This window comes from Neolamprologus multifasciatus, chromosome 9 (genome assembly GCF_963576455.1).
Source record: "Neolamprologus multifasciatus chromosome 9, fNeoMul1.2, whole genome shotgun sequence".
NCBI lineage: Eukaryota > Metazoa > Chordata > Actinopteri > Cichliformes > Cichlidae > Neolamprologus > Neolamprologus multifasciatus.
The window spans coordinates 14966730-14987918 of NC_140447.1; the positions used below are offsets into that span (position 1 = coordinate 14966730).

The window sequence follows — 21189 nt, forward strand, 5'->3', positions numbered from 1 at the left end:
GCTCTAGCTGTTCAAATATGTGCTTTTCAAAGGCCAGCTGTCTCCTCACCACTAACTGTGTGTTTCTATTGCTTTATTTCTTTGATTGTTTTGTTCTATTAAGATACAAAGTAGGTCATTGCACATTCAATCAGTAGATTTGGATTTCTTTTCATACATACGGAGTTCTCCATTACTCAAAGAATCTAATAGGAAAGCAATCTAAGAGGAGTGTACTGTGAACACTAACTGCATGTGGACTAAATTAAAAATGATGATGCAAGCTTCCATTGTTATTTGGATTAAGTGTTCACCACATGAATCACCTCTGTGTGGAAACCACTCAAGCTTATTACATTGCAAAATACAGGTCATGCCTGAGGCCACATGAGATGAATGTAGTGACACACTATTTGTACTTTTCTGCCATTTATTCTCGTTATTATGCTATTTTTTAACTTACCATCACATTTTCCATAAACAAATATCAGTGTCTGTCTCTGTCTCTCTTATTCTATCCATCTCTATAACCAAGCTCTCTTGAGTTTTAATCCACCATCCCTCTGTGCTCACACTCAGCTCCACACACCTGCGCACACCCTGACCCCCACTCTTGTGCAGGTCGAGTGTATCAGTAAGAGACAGAGGGTTATGCTTCATGCAGCTTTGAGCAGATCAGCCCTGGCTGAGAGTTCACTGAATCAGGCAGGTATAACTGATCTGACCTGGCACCTTGTGGGCAGATCAAACAGCCAGGCGTATCGCCAGAGGGTGACAGCGAGAGACAAAAATGCAAAGTGTTGAAGGGTTGATTAAGTTGTAAATATTGCACCTTCTATCAGCAAATAAAAAGTCGATTTGAAATAAGAGAATTCTCAAATATTACTGCATATAAAACATAAATAAAGGAAAAAACAAAAGCATAAAATGAAATAGCAACTGTGTGGCAAAATAGACCAGACAAACTGTAACTTTAACACGTCACAGACGAGCATATGTCTGACTAAGTGGCATCCAGGTAACACACTGGGAACGAGATGATAGTTTACTTCGCTCGTCTTTTCGTCAGTGTCGTAAAATCCCTGTGACTGCTTCAGAAACATTTGTCTTCAAAAGAAGTATCATATGACTCAGAAAAACAATGGCATTTTAGGTATGCAAATACATGTTTATACAACCCAAGTGACAACTTCAAGAACCATTGATTACATCATGTTTAAGCGGGGGGTAGAACATATGAGTAGCTGCATGCAATGGCATGAATCTGTTTTTCACAGCAGTGAAGGGAAATGAGTAAAAAAAGTCCGATGTTATAGTGTTTGCAGGCCTACTGTGGTTTTTGGCTGTGCGGGTATGTATTTGCTTTTTCTCCCTGGCTTTAGGTACCACCCCTTGCAGCTGACTTGACAGAGCAATTAGGCTAGGAAGTATTTAAGCTCAGGGAGTGCCATTCTCTTTACAGCATGAGCTATGTGCTTGTGGGTCCTTACTCCTGCTCTGTGGAGAGGAGTGTATTTTTGAGTGACTTTTGACTTGCTTCAGAGTTTCACTGTGTTTTTCTTTGTGTTTTGATTGTGACAGTGACTTAACCTCCTGTTTTAGTTCAATTATTAATAAAAATACTTTTATTATATTGGCAGTGTTGTCTCCTATTGCCCTCTTACTGTTACTTCCCCACATGTGTTGTTATGTTCCTAGGGAATATAACAGCTGTTCTCTCTCTATAACCCCCCAACATATGCATTGGCCGTGCCACTTCACACCTTTTCCTAAATCTGCATTAAAAACATCAGAGGAGTTCAGCTGAGGGTGGTAACCTGTCACTACAGACCTCCCATAAAGTAGCTCGAGGCACCGTGGATTACCGGTAACACAGAGAATCAGTCATTGTGAGCACTCCTTTAATTAGTAGAATAAATAATTGATGAACCTATACAGCAAACCCACCAAAGGCTTATTGAGCTTTCTAGGTTGAGCTAACTGAATCTTGAATGACTGCGGAAAGTCCACAAAGTATTATTGGACATACTAAAAAAGGGAGCCCATGTTTTATAGAACAAACTGACTGCAAAGATTTGATTGGGAGAGGGAACTGTTGCCAGATGATATCAGGACTTTTTGTGGCAGGAGCTGGAATGTAAAACAGGACACAGAGATACACTTTTTGTTCCAGCAAATGGTTATGTGAAGTATTTTTCATCAAATTGTCACACAGGTGAAATGTGGCTTTTGATACTCTAAAGTATTTGCTCAAACTAAATGTTGCAACACAAACATCATAAGATTTCATAAAGCATGCACTGATGTTTGGAATAGTTTGCGAATATAAATGTCTTCATTTAGTTTTAATTGTTATTAATGTTGGTCTTTGGTAACTCCAACACTGGTCAAACCCAAAGAATAATATCAGTTGTCTCTAAATATTTTCTGTTTTATTGTTATATGCTCTGATGCATTCTGCTTTGTTTAAACGCTGGAACAGATTTAGTTTTTTTGCAGCATTTCAAAAGTTATGTTAGATTTCAGTTGACAGATGCAAATGTGAAAATGAAAAGGTATATGCGCGTGTGCGTACATGTGTTTAAATGTCTGTCTTTATGTGAGGTAGCTTCATCCAAAACATCTCATTATGCGCTTGGTATCTGCTCACATTGGCACAGGGTGCTAGATCCGTTGACAAAAATTGTTTGGTAATGGTTCCAAGACATGAAAAATGAATCTGGACCAAAAAAATTAGATTAACAGCTCAAGCAAAGTGCTGGCATGCCTGCTGGTGGTGGTTGGTAGTTGGAGGGTGGTCAGGAAAGGGAAGGGAAGGGAAGGTTGAAAATGAAATAAGCTGGACTGAAAGAGTAAAGCACAAATGAGCAGCGTGAGCAGAGACTCTTTTTTTTAAAAATAGCTGTCTTCCAATGCGAAGACATTTTCGCCCTGTCACATATAAAAAATGCTGGAAGTCAGAAAAAGGGCGGACAGGACATGAATTAATAACACTGGAGAGGACTATAGGCATCTAGCCCTAGGTTAAGTGAATCAGATTATACATGTATGGTATAAACATTTCTTTACATGAGAGAAAAAGTTGGACAAAAGCAAGTAACCTTTACCAAGAGCTTAGTTGAAAAAATGCACATTGATGCCAGCAAAAGCAATGAGACGGAGGGTTTCTTTTGAAAAATTGCATAAAAAACGGTCTTCTTCAAGTGAAAAGATTTATTGACATCTTATTTGCAATAAATGTATTTTAGCAATAGAAAGTGACCGAGATTTAGCAATTTGTACCTGAGAGAAATGAATTTCTGTAAAAATACAATAACCCCTTCTTCTGTCTTTTTCTCAAAGAACAAATTTCATATTTAGAAAAGTTAGCATTTTGTCATAGAGAGTTAAATGGTCATTTTAATTCCCACTGTAGTAGCATGTGAACTGAAAGTGAATAGGCTCCCACCCTGAGGTCTAGATGATTGTTATTCACTCCACTGCCATCTGCTATTTCATGCCACAGGAATGTGGTGGCCCTGAGCACAAAGGCGCATAATGAGACTTTGTAGTGAATCCACTGAAATACAGGATGTGTAACGCACAACCAGATACACACTGAATGATCACAAAACTTTTACATATACATATATATATAATCTGAATATTCTGAATGAAAATGTTGTGTCAGCTGGGGTTAAATTGGGCAGGAGCACACCAGAGCTCAGGCCTGACTCTCGATGTTAGATTCACCATGCTGGAACTCCTCCTCTTTCTGTATTACAGCAAAACCAACTTGCATGCAACTCTTGATCTCTGCTCTTGGACACATACATCTCATGCTGAACAAAGAGAAATTGATTCATACCAAATGTCACACTTCTAGTACTGAAACTTTTGTCCCGTGCATACAGATTCTGCATATTCACGTGGTATTTATAGAAATTAGATGCACTGTCATATGTTCATATAGGCAAGAAGAACTAAAACTCACTAAAAAAAAAGTGCTGAAAAGGCCTCTTATTTATTTTTAGTTGATTTAATTGTAGTATTTCTTCTTTTAAAATAATTTGACTTTGAGATGTCACACAATGATTAGGAACTGGAATCATTGCCAACATGTATTCAGTGAAACCCTGTTCACTTTGGAATTTTATTTCACATCGAAGACACTGGCAAACAGTCGGAATAGCCATCTGTAATCCCAATTAGAACGGCCTATTCTATGCTGCAGAACATCTGTTTATTTTTGTCCTATAGCTCTTTGTGAAGTCCACTTGGGACCTGCTGTCATGAAATTCCAAGTGTACAGGACAGAATGCACATGAAGCTGCTTGCTAATTAGTCAATGGCCATTTAACTGTTTGTGAAACTTTTTCTCTGTGATGGCAGAATTTTTGAAAACACTGTTGGAATCAGAGTTGCTTTAATTTGCAACATTTGACCATAATTAGATTTTTGGGGGAGTTTTTTTTTTAAACAGGGCAGTGGAGAGAAGATAGGACAGCAGAGAGAAAGACCAGTTGAAGACATGGTGTAAACGGCCTTAGGGCGTATTCAGACTCGGGCCTCTGCATTAGCCTTATGGCATATGGGTCACCTCCTACCCAGTGTGTTAAACCAGTTATAAATAAAGTTGGTTAAGACCAACTTGTTTTTAGTTACACTAGAAATCTAATATTACCTGCTGTTAATGGTAAGTTTACAGAAATATTTCTGTAGGCAATCAAGTGAAACAGTATTATTTTCCCAGAAAATTAGAAAACCTGCTGGGATCTCTCAGTACATGGACATGGAGTAGATGGAGTCTATGCATACCAAGCTTCTGCTATTTTTGAATCAGCTCAGCCCATTATCTCAATGAGGAGGACAGCTTCTCTAAGACGGATATTGGGTATACTTGGCAAGAATTGGTAAGATGGGCTATATGAATTTATAAACATTACAACAGAGATTAGCTCCCTAAAGCAGTCTTCTACAGTCTTATTTCATTTAAGGCCACTGCCTCCAGTCCAGAGATACTTCATTAAATTGAAATATGAATTTGGAAAGAAATGGAAAACAGAAAGCAGAGACCCCTTCTGCTCCCAGCCAAACCGGAGGACAAAGGTTTGCACAGACAGAGGCTCTCACACTCACTGGCACTTTGGAGAGTCAGACTGCATCTCCATGCAGCTGTTGGCACTTTTGACAGCTTCCACTGTTTTCATGACATGGGTCCACAAAAAGCCCCCAGGTCCCTAAACTTCAGTATTCAGTGTTGTTGAGAGGACAGACTTGACAGCACAGTAGCAAAACTCCACACACAATGGTTTCACAGTCATTAAATAAAGATAGCAGAGTTTTCTGTAGTGTTTTTAACAGTCTGCTCAGCGGTCTAAAGAACACTGAATGTTCTTCACCGGTTTACTGACCCCATTGTTAAAACACATACAAAAGGTGAAACTGGCAGGCCTTTTCAGCTCCATTTTCCCTTTGTTTTATCAGGTGAATTTTAGCATGCACTGTTAAGTCTTTGTGCTAAGTACTCGCGAACTGTTTCTTTCAAGAGCTTTTGCCTAAATGGCCAATGTGGCAGGTACAACACTTAGTCAAAGAGTTACATCATGGCAGCTGTCTCAGTTCCAAACTTTAGTCTCTTGGCTTCTAAGATTTGTGATTCTATTCCAACTAATCTTTAGGCTGTCATGAATTTTACCCCCGTTTGATTATGCTGGACTGGTGTCCAACTCCCCTTAGCTCCAAAGATGTGGCAGTGAAAAGGCCTTTGAACAGGCTGGCCAAACACTGTCTGTCTATGGCTTTGGTCCCAACTGGTAGCAGCCAGCTGACACATCTCTTGGTAGCTGTTTTTCTTCATCCTAGTTATTTACTTAACTGGAAATGTCACTAAGAAGGCTTTGGTATGTAGCCATTTTTTTCTTCCTCATGTCCTGCCTTCATGTTATCTATCTCTCTTTTTACTCCCCCACACTGTCCCTATCTGTTTCGCCTCTCTTATCATTCTATCATGCATAAAACTATCTCTTCCTCTTGCACAGAGGAATAGGCTGACATTTGCACTTGGATATTGTAGTCATTTGCTTCCCCTAAAGTACCTGAACTTACAGAGCACTGCTATGCACTTGAGACCCAGGCAAATATCAGTGGCTATGACCTCTTTATTGAGTGCTGAACATATAACCATGTGGTCTGTGTTCATCAATGGTCTTTTTTTTAAACACATTTTCACTAACCAGGCACTGGTCTTATTGTAACCTATTTTAGGATGTCACACATTATCCATCCAGTGTGTACATTTATGTAATTTAGTCTATTTAATTTGCCACTATACTTCCTATCTATTTTCCTGTATATCGTAAGGCTACAGTATGTGTGCAGCAGCTGCTTCCTTTGAGGTATATCAGTAAATAATTGATGGGTATGAGTCTAGATCTCTTTCAAAGTTTAATTAGTTGCAAGGAAAACACAGAAGCTGCCCTTTCTCACACACACACCATACAATTTACCTGTGTATAACCCTGTGCTGTGATTTAATAATTGCAAAACAATAAATCAGGGCATTAATGTTGTTTTTACAGTTGCAATCCTTAAGGACTCTGAATGAAATGCAGCATTATGTAGAGCACTAAAGCCTCAGACAGGGCTTTAGAGTTCCTCTCAAGTATCCCACTGTATATTGGCTTTATTACAAGAGCAGAAACTTTTCATTTTCTTTTCACTGCTATGTCCTTGGTTCTTTGTTGCCCCCCCAATCAACATGAATGAGCCCTCATTCATATAATGTCACCGACTGTGGTTTTGTCAGCTGGCATTTCATAGATACACATAGGGTGTTGTAATGGTTCTTTTTGATTTGGAAGGAAAAGTAAGCGCAGACAGAGTCCTAGGGAGTGTCCAAAAAGTGATTTATTAAACACACACGTATTACACAGTGTGGGAGGCCGGACTCCCCGTTCAGCCCCGATACAGAAAGCTTTATAGCCTTTATGACGTCAGAACAATTCCTGGACATCATCTTCTTCAGAACAACAACAACCCTTTCCCGGACTTGAAACCTGATGTTTCCCATATATAGTTTGGGAACATATCAACTGTGTACTCGAGTGTGAAAGTGTGATTTATTACCGGCCCAGCCACCGAAAGTTCAGCGTCCTCATCTAACTTACTGTGGACCCATCACTATGCTGCATGATGAAGCATAGCATCTAGAATGTGTCATTCTGCGTGCCCTGGCCAATATACTGAGTGGTAAATGATACATGATAATAAGGATGATAACCGGATAATGACAATGATAAGTGATGCAGACTAATGAAGTAATGATGAAATAATGACCGTGCATGTGAATAATAACACAGTGACAGAAAAATAACATTCCTTTACGTGACAGTGTCCTTTGCTGTTGGGGCATTGATGCACCACCTCACCACATATAAAGGCCTGGTTGGAACCTCTTGACACCACATTCAATTGCACTGCGTGTAAGTGTAATTTTTCAATGTATCGGGTTAATGTAGTGTTTTTGGTTTTTCAACCTGACTAAATGGCAAGTAAAAAGAAACCCGAACTGTAAAAACGAAGCAAAACTGAGGACAAAATAGAAAGCTTCCCAACGAGACGCGAGTTGCCCAAGAGGTCTTTCTTGACAGACTTCTGGCTAAGATCACATCTCACCGGCAGCCCTCTTTCTTCATTGTCGCCCTTTGAAAGAGGATTGCTTCTCAGTTGTTAATGCTGAAGCAACCAGTGCATCAAGTCTCCAGAGGACACCTTGCACTTACCCTTAAGACAACTTTGAAAAAGCAGTAGTACTTGACACTCAAACGATGGAAATATTTGGCATAAACAATGCTAATTTTTAATGTGAAATAATATATAAGCCTACACAATGCAAACCTCCACCATGGCAGCTCCCTCTCCTAGCTTTATTTACTTTGTTTGCTTTGCCCTTTTTATACAGACTTTAAAAAGTTTGTAGTGCAGCAAAATTCAGATAAGTGTAGCACGTTAGATGCTTACTTTAATTACTAAAACATTATGTAGGAGTAGGCTATGGATAATATTGATTTGCAAATAAAAGGATAAGGATAACTTGGGCGTATTATATAATATTATAATGCAGTATATTTTAACTAACTAGGCAGCTCATTCTCTTTCGCGTAACCATGCATTCTAGATGAGCTTTAAAGCTGACACATTTTTGGTTCAGCTTGAAAGAAAGGCAGATGTGAAATGCAAAAGTAAAGTTAGAGGTTAAATGTAATGCAAACTATAATGTGATCAATACTGTTTTCAATATTTTACTACTTTATTGTATAATGTTTTCAATACAAACAATAGCAGTAAGAAACACAGTTTTAGACAGCTCTATATAGCATTAATATTAGCATTACTAAACAGCAGATCAATCTGTTGACCATGAAGGAGAGGTCAGACTTGACTTTTTAGACTGGTGGATATAAGATGGATTGTTAACATGACCCCGCTCTACACCCCTACAAAGTTTTATCTGAATTTATTCAAAAGTTTGTTGGCTTTTTTAATTCTTTATTTCTAAACTATTACTTCACGCAGGTGGTTACAGGCATTAATTAACACAGTTTACAAGAGAAAAACAAAACAAAACGAAAGAAAAAAAACAAAACAAAAAAAGAACAATTTATTCAAAAGTTTTTGAGCTATTGTGTTTACAGACAGAATGATATTCACACACACACAAATGCTATCAAAAACACAACCTCCCTAAAGGAGGTAATAATAATAATAAATGATGAACAAAACCATTAGTTGATTTACTTGCTCATTCTGTGTGTTAAAGATATACTCTGGGTTTCTTAAAATATTCAGCACTGGAATAAAATAGTCGATCAATACCGAAGCACTGGCGTTTCACTGAAGGAAAGCTACAGAGAGTCTAACCTTGTCTGCATTTGAATGAGCCATTGTACATCTTTCAGTATAAAAAAGAAGAAAAATGCTACTGCAATTCCATCAACCACAAACAAATTTTTATTTTAACATGCAATATTAAAATTATTGTTGTTGTAGTTATCACCGGTCCCCTTGTGAATCAGAACAGCATGCTATGAAATTTCAACTGCGAGTAGAATCAGTGCTTGTGGAATGTTATGAAGCCAGTAGACATAAGGGGTGAATACATACATGAGTAATGCACATGGCAGGGGATACCTTTGGACTTGGGAATCAGCAACAGCAACAACAGCAACAGCAACCACCAGAAATAAACTGCACACATAGAGATGCAACGAAGATAAGAATTTGGCAGCTTTACCGAGGACCCAAATAAACAGATGCTAATTTTTTTTGTTTAGCTGATTTAATGGAAATGTGGTGCAGTGTACTGTAATAGTGAAAACAGTGAGCGCAGCTTATGAGGTCAAATTGCGTTTAAGTCTAATCAATCACTTTGTAAACATAGCCACCAATTTTGCCTCGGGAGGTCTTGCCATTATCAAAATTAAAGACAGTTAAAGTTTCGTTTCATAGATCTTTGTGATGGCTGCGAATATTCAGGGTTCTGCTTTCAGAGGCAAAGCACATTTTCACCCGAGTTCTTCATCACATATTTTGAGATATTTCCACATTACTGGTCAGGGTTGTTAATAGCTACTATATTATTAGTGCTGTATATTAGAACCATCATTCTTCAACCAAGACAAGCCATTGTGGAAGCATGCAATCATTACCGTTTTCTGTGGGGTTTTTTTTTCTCTTTTCTGCAAGGTTACTCATATACTACCAAACTGTTGGAGAGGTGGAGCACAGAGGAGGAAAAGAATCTCATGTTGAATCATGTTACTTTCTTTAAAATTGTGAAATAGAACATTGGCCTTGGTACAGGTTGACTTTCCACCTTTTCCACCTTTTTCATTTATTTTATTTTTTTTTGTATATATCTTCTGATCTCTAAAATCCATACATGTATAGCGGTTTCTCCCCAGAAGAGAGTTTAGAGAGCCCTAAGGAAATAAGCGGAGATACTGAAGAAATTCACTATATTTCTCACCACCTTGATTCCTTTAAAATCTACTTTCTCTCTATTAACTCGCCTCCTTCCTTCATTCCGTTGCTGCCTCCTCTTCCAGCCCTTATTCAATGTATTCTGTGAGTGTCTGTGTGTGTGCGTGCGTGTGTGTTTGTGTGACCTACAAAGCCTGTTCATGTGCAGCTAGAGCAAGTCTTTGCCAACAAACCTATAGAAACACTCATTAGACGGAAGCTGCAGTAAAGCTGTTGTGTTCCCAAGTGTGTGAATGAAAATGAAGAATCATCAAGTGTATGACTGGATCTAAGCGCAAGTGTTTGTGCCTTTGTGTCAATCACTGCACAAACGGTTGAATATATGGATGCAGAACATTTGTCCATAGCCGTGAAGGAGCTCTCGTGTTCATTTGTATGTGTGATAGAGGATCCTATTATCATTAATTAGGGTGCAAGAATAAATTTGGAGACTCTTGAGCATGACCCAAAGATTTCTTGTAATTTCATGACCAGATGCTGCTGCACGAGAGCTGCACCTGTGGAACAGCTGCAAAAGGAGATAAGCAGGAACACATCACTAGCTGTTCTGGCATGGGTTGCAGCTGATGACACTGGCTCACCTGAGTCATTTTAAAAGAATCGTACCTCCTCACACAGTATGCAAACAGACTTTTTAAACCCCGTTGCCAGACCACGTCGTTGCCCTTCTCTCCCATTCTGTGATGCTGAGTCAGACGCCTGACAGTTGCAAGTGGACTTTGCTAATATTCCAGGGTGACGTGAATGTGCCAGAAATGTCATTACTTTTTATAAAGGAGAACCTTGATGTCTCTGTGCATATCCACCTGCTGAAGCAGGCAGCGAAAGGAGAAAAATGTGGAGCTCTTTCAGACCACGAGGGAGGCTTTCCAAAGAGAATTGCACATTCGCATACAAGCATACACAAGGACACACCCACACACATTGTCACGATTAGATATTTTCCATTCTTTATGAGCCCACCTGTAACACAAACTCTTTGAGACTTTCACCAGATGTAGTCTACTGTACACACACACACATGCGTGATCTGTCTATGCACATTCACAGAAGGAGAAACAACACTCTTTTCTAAATTTGACTCTCCCTCATACATACTCGGACTCCGTGCGCACACACACACATAGTGGGACATGACAGAGAGCTAGTGACTGTGCCTACCTGACCTGACAGACATTCACAATTTCTCTCTGCGTGGAACCTAATGTACTGGAAGAGGGGAGTGCGTTTGTGTGGACGAGAGAGTGAAAGGGGCGGATTGAGAGAAAAGAGAGGGAAGAGACTTAATCACTGTGTGCATGTGAGGAATATTCAGTATTTCTTCCCTTTGATTTCTGCTGTGTTTGTGTGTTTCATATGTATTCCTCTGTTGTCACGTTCTTTGTTTTCTCTTGAGAGCACTAGCAGACCTCTTCACAGCAACCCCAATGAAACTTCAATTTAAATGAAAGAAGTTGAAATTTATATCTGTTTGCAGAAAAATCAATCCTAAAATTTCATCAGAGTCATTTATAAATGCCTGCTTCGTACTTCAAATTTCAGAAGTGAACAATTGCAGAATAAATATAGCATTTAACCTCGGGCTGGGGCAATTCATTTTAGCCACTTGTATTTCTCCTGTTTTGATTGTTTGTTTGTTTTTTAAATCAGCTATGCATCTGCATTTAGTTACCAGGCCAGATTGCCTGTTAAGGTGGATATTTTTGCAATGTGTTTGTGAATTTGCCAAATTGGTTTGACTAAGTTGAGATTTTCTCATAGAATTACAGTTAAATAGGATTTAAAATGACCAACAACTACTTAATGTATTTTCTATGCGTAAAAAAGTGTGTATGTAAAGCAAAAAAAAAAAAAAAAACACAGCTCTTTATCATATTCTCTGTTTTCTTCCAACGTCCTCTTCTTTTTCTCACTCCATCTGTTTTAATATGCGTTCTTTCTCTCTACAGAAAAGTGTGACGAGGCTCTTGCCTCTCCTCTGCCTCACACAGCCTTCACCAGCTCGTCTGTCTTCTCCAGTGGATATGCACCTGGATATGCCAAGCTCAACAGGAGAGGAGGTATACAAACACGCACAGACACACACACACGCGGACAAGCCTACAGATGGCCATGTACTCACACATATATGCATTCTGTTGGAGGGCTCTGCTTACATGCAGTGTAGACAGAGATAAAAGTAAATACCTAATTCAGGTACGTGTACATACAGCCTTATGGATGATTTTAGAGATGACACACTGTGAGATAAACATTCAAGGCTTCATCGAGCGACACACTTCTCAGTGCTGCACAGCTGCTCTCACCACCTTCCTCCTCTTTTTCTCTTTTCTTTCTTTCTACTTCTTTATATTTCTTTTCCTCTCATGCCCTCCCTCTCTTGGCTTCAATCATTATCTCAGTCTGAAGCTCATTTCCACATCAGTCCACAGCAAAGACAGATAGGGACAGACAATTACACCCCTCCGTGTTTATACAATTAATAATTCATACTTTCCCATCTAATATAGCCGCACTACAGCTGAGGCAACAACTCTGACATATAAAAGCAAGGTAATCTGGTATGTTTAATCATACCAATAGAATTATTTCTGCTAAACGGGACTGCAGCTCCTGTAATGACACCCACCAACAACCGATTAAGGAAATAGGGAGGGAAACAATGAAAAAAATGAAAAACAATTTCTCAAAAGGATAAGGAAAGGATGGCAAAAATACAGTTTAGCATTCTTCCCACCAACACATTTTCTTTTCCTCTCCTGGAGGATAGCGGTCCTTGGAGAGCATGTAATGGACAAAGTGTATATATTCAGTTTATTTTTGTAAAAGCTTAAGTAATACTTGAATGAAAATAGCTGTAGTGTGCATTTTTGTGAAATATACTTGCGCAGAGTGATGTTAGAGTGACGTCTTTTATAAGTCATTTTTGGATGTACAATTCTGGTCCACCGAAGGGGTTGTTTGTGTAACGCCAGGCGGCGTCTTTTTAACGACATCTATTATACCTCTAGTGTTGATGTCCGTAGGACCTTTGTGTAGGGACTATTTATGGTATAAATGTGGTTGTTGTGGACGTCTTTTAAATGTCAAACTTGTAAGAGTCATTGTAGATGTTATTTTTATAATGCTTCTGATTGTATAGGCTCTGTAGTCCCATGTTTCCAGAGGGTGGAGGGCATATTATCTGTAAAGAAACAGTTATGTTTAAAAGGATGCAGAGTGATTGACAGACATCTCCAAGATGGTGCGGGCTCCTGAGCTAAAGCAAAAGTGAGCAGCTGCGTGGTGGATTTCGAGCAGAAATGTCATCTGCGCATCGACAAAGACTGTCAGGCAAATAGTCCAGTTCATAAATATACACTTACAATAACTTTTCGTATTTTCCATCTCAACATCTGCCAGAGCAGGCCACTTCACAAACACACTAGTTTCGTCTTACACAGCTTTTCACAATAAAACGGGATACTAACCTTTCTAAAATAAAAACAAACGTTATTTAATGCAAATACTTTTTTTTAAACTTATTAAACACATTTTTCTCCTTTTAAAATGAATACCAAAAATTTTATAAATACTTTAACCATTATTACTTCATTTACATTTCAACATGGATTTTAATGTTTTTAATATTTACAAAAAATAAAAGTTTTAACCTAGTTACAAATAAATAAGGTGATTAATTAAAATAAATAAACTAGTTAAAGAAAAACAGGGAAATTTAAAATAACAAACAACCCATGCGCTAAATAAATTAATAGGTCAACACATAATAAAGCATCTTTGTTGATAAATAATCTGTATTCATATGTATCATGTTGATAGAAACAATGATGATATTTGTAAAAAAAAAATAAAAAATACATTTATTAATCATGTAAATTCCCTGCACAAGTCTTTGACATCTACATGATGTCCAAAAGATTACCCAGTCGAAAGTTCAAATGTTGAATATCATATTGATTTTGGGAGACAGACACTATTTCTACTTTTAAGATTAGGCTTAAAACATTCCTTTTTCTAAAGCATATAGTTAGGGATGGATCACGTGACCCTGACTCCTCCCTTAGTTATGCTGCAGTAGGCTGCTGGGGGATTCCCATGATGTATTTTGTATTTCTTCTTCAGTCACCTTTCTCACTCACTATGGGTTAACAGACCTCTCTGCATTGAATCATACTTGTTATTAATCTCTAGCTCTCTTCCACACCATGTTTTTTGTCATGTCTTCCTTCTCTCTTCCTAACCTATCATGGCAGATGGCCGCCCCTCCCTGAGCCTGGTTCTGCCGGAGGTTTCTTCCTGTTAAAAGGGAGTTTTTTCGTTCGACTGTCGCCAAAGTGCTTGCTGATAGGGGGTCATATGATTGTTGGGTTTTTCTCTGTATGTATTATTGTAGGGTCTACCTTCGGATATGAAGCACCTTGATGTGACTGTTGTTGTGATTTGGCACTATACAAATAAAATTGAATTTAATTGAATTGATGTCCTGGTTGGATCATGGTTGGACGTCCAAATTTTGGGCCTAGTTTAGACATCATATAGATGTCCAGAATTGGTCATGGACCTGCAGACTCAATAAAGACGTGATCTGCACGTCTAACTGAGAGCCAATGTTTAGTGAATATTCTAGCTATTTCCAAAATACGTAGCTTTAGTTCAACAACCCAAAGTGTTTCTCTAAGGTATAGTAGATGATGACGGTCAAGGATTCCTCTGGAAATCAGTTTGGATGTGAACGTTACAACTTCAAGACAGATTTACTTAACTTTAAAATACTATAATTAAACATTTATAATGCAAGCTGCATTAACTGTTGATGTGATGTGGGCCAACCTTCAAAATATAACATTTGTAACAGTTGTTAAAGTAAGAAGTAAGTAAAATGTATTTGCATAGCGCTTCAATAGACAGGAAACCAGTCATGAAATATTTTACAGAGGTATCAATTAAAAAAAGAAAACAGCTGATATGTGTTTAAAATGATCTCACATGAACCAGGTGAAACAACACAGAACACAAAACACCCAAATGCTTGTCTAAATGACAAGATGTCTTTTCACCTGTTGTTGAAAGGATGTCACAGAGACAAGCGAAGATATCAAAACATGCTGTACAGTTTCTGTGTTTTAGCTGTAGATAGTCTCCCTTCGCTCTATCATTCTGGCTTGCATTTAGATGCAAGCAGCTACATTTGACAGTCAAATGTACTGTTATTGGCATGAGTATGTGCTCTTCCAGTGCTATGAAACAGGGAAGACACAAAGTCAATGTTAGCCTAGAACCTCACTTTTTGGCAAAGCTTCATTTTTCACATCAGGAGTCCATGGCATATTGAGCCACCATTGTGATTAACAACAAACAGTTTCCATCAGCTGCTGACTTTGTGTTAAATGTGCCAACATTATATTGAGTTAAAAGTGATCAGTGGCTAAAACTACCATGTAATCATCACTCTGTAAGCATGGAGACCACAAAGTGGCAGAATTGCAAAGGAAATTGTATTTGCTATGAACGCATGTCTGTTTGTTTGTTTGTTGCCATCTAAGAAAAGCATCCAGTGAAATTGTTCTTTAATGGAAGAAATTGGTTTGATTGTGAATGAAAATGCTCAAATCAGTATTGATTTCCTAAAGGTCATACGTGAAAATGAAAACTGGCAGCAATGTGGAGACCAAAGACCAGGAAATGTTAATGAAATTAGGCAAATATCAACAGTGGTAGGGAGTAATTGTTGCTTATGCAAAGAAGGTTGGCACAAGCAATTAAGTCATCTACCAGTAGGAGTAAAGAGTAATGTTGACTGAGATATGGCAGCGTGAGAAAGGGAAGGGAAGGCATATCAGTATTCACAATACTAGAGACATAATGCACAAATACAAACCCTAACTCCCCCCAAAAATATACATATTCAAGCAAAGATGCATAAGAGTCATCCATATTGCACATATTCTTAGAATTACAGTGATTTTCTTTACAGACAAAACATGCACTGAATGAGAAAACAAGTGAAAAGCCAATTTAGCTTCTACATGACTCATGCTCACATTTACAGAAACCCTGTGAGGCATGACAAAAACAAGTCCTCACATTAAACACTCGCACTTTCACTGGAACACAAACATTTCAAAACACTTTTATTGACAAAAACAGGACGGTACTACACATTTACACATATTATAAGGAGGGGTTCCTTCAAGCTGTTACATTTGGCAGCCAAATTTGCCGTCAGTGACATGAGTATGTGCTGATAATCCAATCTACTCCAATCTCCCAGTGCCATGGAACAGCGGAGGCACAAAATCAATGGGACACACCAATCATCTTAAGCTAAGCACATTGGGCTGTGAACGCTGACAGCTATTAGAGTTTTAGGTTATAGTGATGTGCGCGTCGGGTGTGTGCATCCAATTTTCGATGCACAGTCCTGTAGATGTGTGTGTGAATGAGAGATGGCGTTAGATGGTGCCATAGTGATTTTCCAGCAGGCAGCTATCTTGTGTAAGCCTGCCAGTTACCAGGATCCTGGTGGTCATTCCTACTTTGCTTTTTCATTTTAAGATGACACATTTTATTCGTTTTTTATAGGCACAGTATGTATTTGTGTGCCTTTATGTACAAAATAGCTAAACATGAATGGGCTTGTGAACATTGCTTTATGTTTTTAGAACTTTAACATGTTCTTAATTGTTCCACTATAGTGCTAGACCATTTTTTTAACTTAACTTATAAAACAGAGTCACTTAAGATCCTTTAATTAACACATTATGTTATTAACAAAATTGCATCTTATTTATACCAGAAAAGATTGACTGTTAACAGCTTTAGTCCATTTTTTCTTAGAAATGTATTATTAGATGTGGCGTGATGCTAGATTTGTTTTGTATTTCTACTTTTTTTTTTTTTTTGCAGTTACATAAATCAAGCAGGGACAGTTCTGCCTCTGCATTCTAAAAACAGTCAGAAAAAGACTGTTTTGTCTTTCTTTTGTAAACACTTACATAGCACCTTCCTCCTCAATTATTTAGCATTTACACAGTGCTTTTATCTGTATCTAAGCACTTATATCTAACATTCACACACTCACACTTGGATGGATGGATCGCGGCAACCTGGGTGTCAGTATCTTGCCCAAGGATACTTAGACAAATGGACAGGAGGATCTGGAGCTCAATCCCCCAGCTTTCCCATTGGTAGACAAGAAATATACGCAGCACCTGAGCCACAGCCTCCTCCTTTGCCAGTCTTCTTTTAATTTGCAATTTCTGCGTCTCACCATTTTATCTCACATTTACCTCCTTCCATCTTTTCCCTTTTTCAACCTGCAGCATTCCTGCCGTTGTTATCTCTCTCATTTCCCCTAATAGTCTTGACTTTCTCTCTCTCTCACCATCACCCCTCACCCTCTCCCAAATGTCCATGCTCCCACCCCCCAACTGTCTCCCTTTAGTGTTAGTTAATGTGCAAGGCCCAGTGAAACTCAAGGGTGTCAGACAAAGGAAAAGGTGAACCAGCTTCTCTTGCAGCCAAAAACCTTTTGGTCTAGATAGACAAGTGCGGGGGAAAAAAGAGACAGGTAGACATAAAGAAAGACCAGATGACAGCTAATGAAGTGTAGGAAAAGAAAAGTTCTTCACATCTCTTCAGCTCTAAGATTTCAACCACATGGGATCATACAAAAGGTCACAAAACACTTTAAAGACTGACTACTCGTTTGATAAAATATTAAACAGTTGTAAAATACAGTGTGCATTCATTTTATTTGAAACTGCTGGAGTAACCCTTGTAAAACATGCGTGACCCTGAATAATAAAATGGTCAAAATCAGAGCCCAGCCCATAGCTGCTGCTATGCATCAAGCATCTACACTTTCTGTGAAGCAACTCATATCAAATCTTTTTGCAGACCATGTTTGCTTAACACCCCCGTCTGTCTTGTTTAAAGTTTCATCTGAAGAAAATTACTTTTTATTTCAAATTTGTTGTGCCCAAGGTTAACTTGGAATGAGGTCAGTAAAAGTTTTCTCATTTGCTTTGACACGAAAAGGGGCGTCAGGGTATTAGACAGCCGCTTACATAGACATGATTAATACTAATAAGGACATGGTCCTGATATTTTCCTGGCTTTCCTGAGCCATTTTGTTTAGTTTTTTTTTTTTTTTACTTTCTTCATTTCCTATCCCTGCTGTGTTATTCTGTCTTTGTCATATTGTTTAGTGTTTCAGTTTTGGTTGATTATCTTTTGGTTACCTCCTGTTTGAATTTAATAACTGATTCCCATGTGTCTAGTTGTTTTATTGACTGTCTTTGTCACTCAAACCTTGTGATTGTCTCTCTTTTTTCCTCATTGCTTTCATCTGTTTACTGCTTCCACCAGTGTCTTGTCTATACAGTTAGGTCCATATATATTTGGACACTGACACATGTTTTTTGGGGTTTTATTTTACCTGTTTACTGAAACATTTTCTAATTATATTTATATAATAGACATGGACATCATATGTAGACTCTCAGCTTTCATTTGAGGGTATCCACATTCAAACTGGATGAAGAGTTTAGGAGTTTGAGCTCCTTAACATGTGCCAACCTCATTTTAAAGGGACCAAATGTAACTGGGCAATTGACTCAAAGGCTATTTCTTGGACAGTTGTGGGCAATCCCTTTCTTATGTCATTATCAGCTAAGCAGATAAAAGGACTGGAGTTGATTTGATGTGTGATTTGATGTGTGCGGCGACAGTCGTGTGGTGAATGGGCGAAAAGGACCCAAAATGCAGGAACTGACTTGATGCGAGTGAGCATTTTATTAACAATGGGTGAAGTACAAACAGAGACAAGGGTGGTAAGGATGGCACTAAGACACGAACCTGAACTGGGGAAAACTAATAAACCTGGAACACACAACATACAGGGAGAAACACGAGCTGAGGGCAGAGAGACACGGAGAAACACCAACTAACAACGAGCACAGGTAAACACACATGATAAATACACACGGAGGGAATGAGGAATGGCAAAACAGGAGTGAGGCACAGCAGATCCTAATTGATATGACAAGACACGAGACACAGACCTTCAAAGTAAAACAGGAAATATACGCAGACAGCGAACAAAGGAAACACACAGGCAGGGATGACTTGACACTAAACAGAGGGAGCACAACACCAAATTCTAACTAGGAAAACCTGAACAGAAAACATCACCAGAACACAAGATAATATTCATTAAGCCCTGAGTCACAGACTCAGGCCCGTGACAGTGTGGTGCTTACATTTGGAAGATTTTGCTGTGAACAGAAAACATCATCGTCAAAGGAGGAGTCCATGCAGGTGAAACAAGCCACCCTTAAGCTGCAAAAACAGAAGAAACCCATCTGAGAAATTGCTGCAATATTAGGAGTGCCAAAATCTACAGTTTGGTACATCCTTAGAAAGAAATAAAGCACTGGTGACCTCAGCAACACAAAAAGACCTGGACATTCACGGAAGACAACAGTGGTGGATGATGGCAGAATCATTTCCATGGTGAAGAGGCTAATACAACAGCCAACCACGTGAACAACATTCTCCAGGAGGTAGGCGTATCGATATCAAAGTCTACAATAAAGTAATGAAAGTAAATACAGAGGGTTCACTGCAAGGTGCAAGCCACTCATAAGCCTCACAAATAGAGACTGGATTTTGCTTTTGGACAGATGAAACCACAATAAACCTCTACCAGAATGATGGCAAGATAAAGTATGGAAAAGGCGTGGCACAGCTCCAAAGCAAACCACATCGTAATACACGGTGGGGGCAGTGTGATGGCTTGAGTATGCATGGCCCCCAGTGGCACTGGGACACTAGTGCCACTGGGGGCCACTTGATGATGTGAATGAGGACAGAAGCAGCTGAATGAATTCTGAGATGTTCAGAGCCATGCTGTCTGCTCTAATCCAGCTAAATAAGTCAAACTGAAAGAAAGACCCAAAAACAAACAGAATCTGAAAGTAAAGGCCTGGCAGAACATTAAAAAGCAGGAACCCCAGCACCTGGTGATGTCCATTAGAAATAAACATTTTATTTTTATTTATTTAATTCGTCCAATTACTTTTGTGCCCCTGAATAAATGTTTTAGTTCCAAAAATGTTTTTGTTCAAGCCAACAAATTACAGCTGAAAGTCTGCACATTATTTTATTCAAAATTGATTGTGGTAGTGTACGTAAGAACCAAAAAATGAAAAAAGTTGTCTCTGTCCAAATATCACTGGACCTAACTGTAGCGTATATATAGCTCTGCCCTTCTCCAACTTTCCCAGTTGATGCTCCTTTTGGATTGGTGTGTTTTGTGGACTTTTGTATTTCTTTTTAGACCTTTTTTGCAGCAGCCAAATAAAAGTCTTGCTTTCTGTTGTGCAACCTGCTTCTGTGTCATAAAACTAGTTAAAATACCTCTTGACTATAGGCTTTGGCCATACATTCCAATGACAGTTCTTTCTCTGGTTATGTCGTTGGAATTTTGAATGTAAAAGCGGACCATGAGCCAGAAAAAGTAAAAGATGTGCTCCAAATAGGTTTGCACTTGTCACATAGCAACCACAAGAGCTGTGATCTGCATGTGTTCAGTGCTGCCAGTTGAAGACAGATGCCCTGTGGATACAGGTTAAAATAGAAGAGGAATGGAAAGGATAAAGGCAATGGAGACTGGAAATGTGTCGAGGTGAGGGTGAAGAGGAAGACAGACTGTGGAGTGAGAGAAAGAAAGAGTGGGAACAGACAGACATAGGAAAAAAGAACAAGCTGAAGATGGGAGGACATGACAACTGCACTGTGATAAGGCCTGAATGACTGATAATTTGGTAGAAGCTGTGTAACTACTGACACTTTGGATTCCTTTTTTTTTTTTCCAGTGCAATCTCAGAGAAGTATCAAATTTCCATGTGGGTACATCTCATTATCTCTGCCGCTCTGGAACAACACTTGGTAATGGGTTATTTCCACATAGCCGTCATTCAGAAAAAACAAGTCTAAAAAGTATTTGCGCTTTGTACAGAGACAAACACTCAGACAGGGTAACATAACAATGGATGCCACTTTTATGTGAAAATTGAGAGATGAGTAAACTCATGCCTCGGTGGATGTACCTACCGGCGTGTGAGCACATGTGTGCGGCCATGTTGCTCCGCGGTGCAAACGTGGCCAAGCATGAGATTT

The 21189-nt window shown here is 38.8% G+C and overlaps 1 protein-coding gene across 2 annotated transcripts in view; it reads left to right on the forward strand.

Annotated features, from left to right (window-relative positions):
- The window catches only part of cntnap2a (contactin associated protein 2a), a 389684-nt gene that overhangs the window by 132763 nt on the left and 235732 nt on the right, over nt 1-21189 (forward strand). For both annotated transcript variants that reach the window (XM_085173176.1, XM_085173177.1), the window contains exon 2: nt 11952-12062. In XM_085173176.1, coding sequence (XP_085029302.1) covers nt 11952-12062 — 111 coding nt within the window. The remainder of the gene's footprint in view (nt 1-11951; nt 12063-21189) is intronic.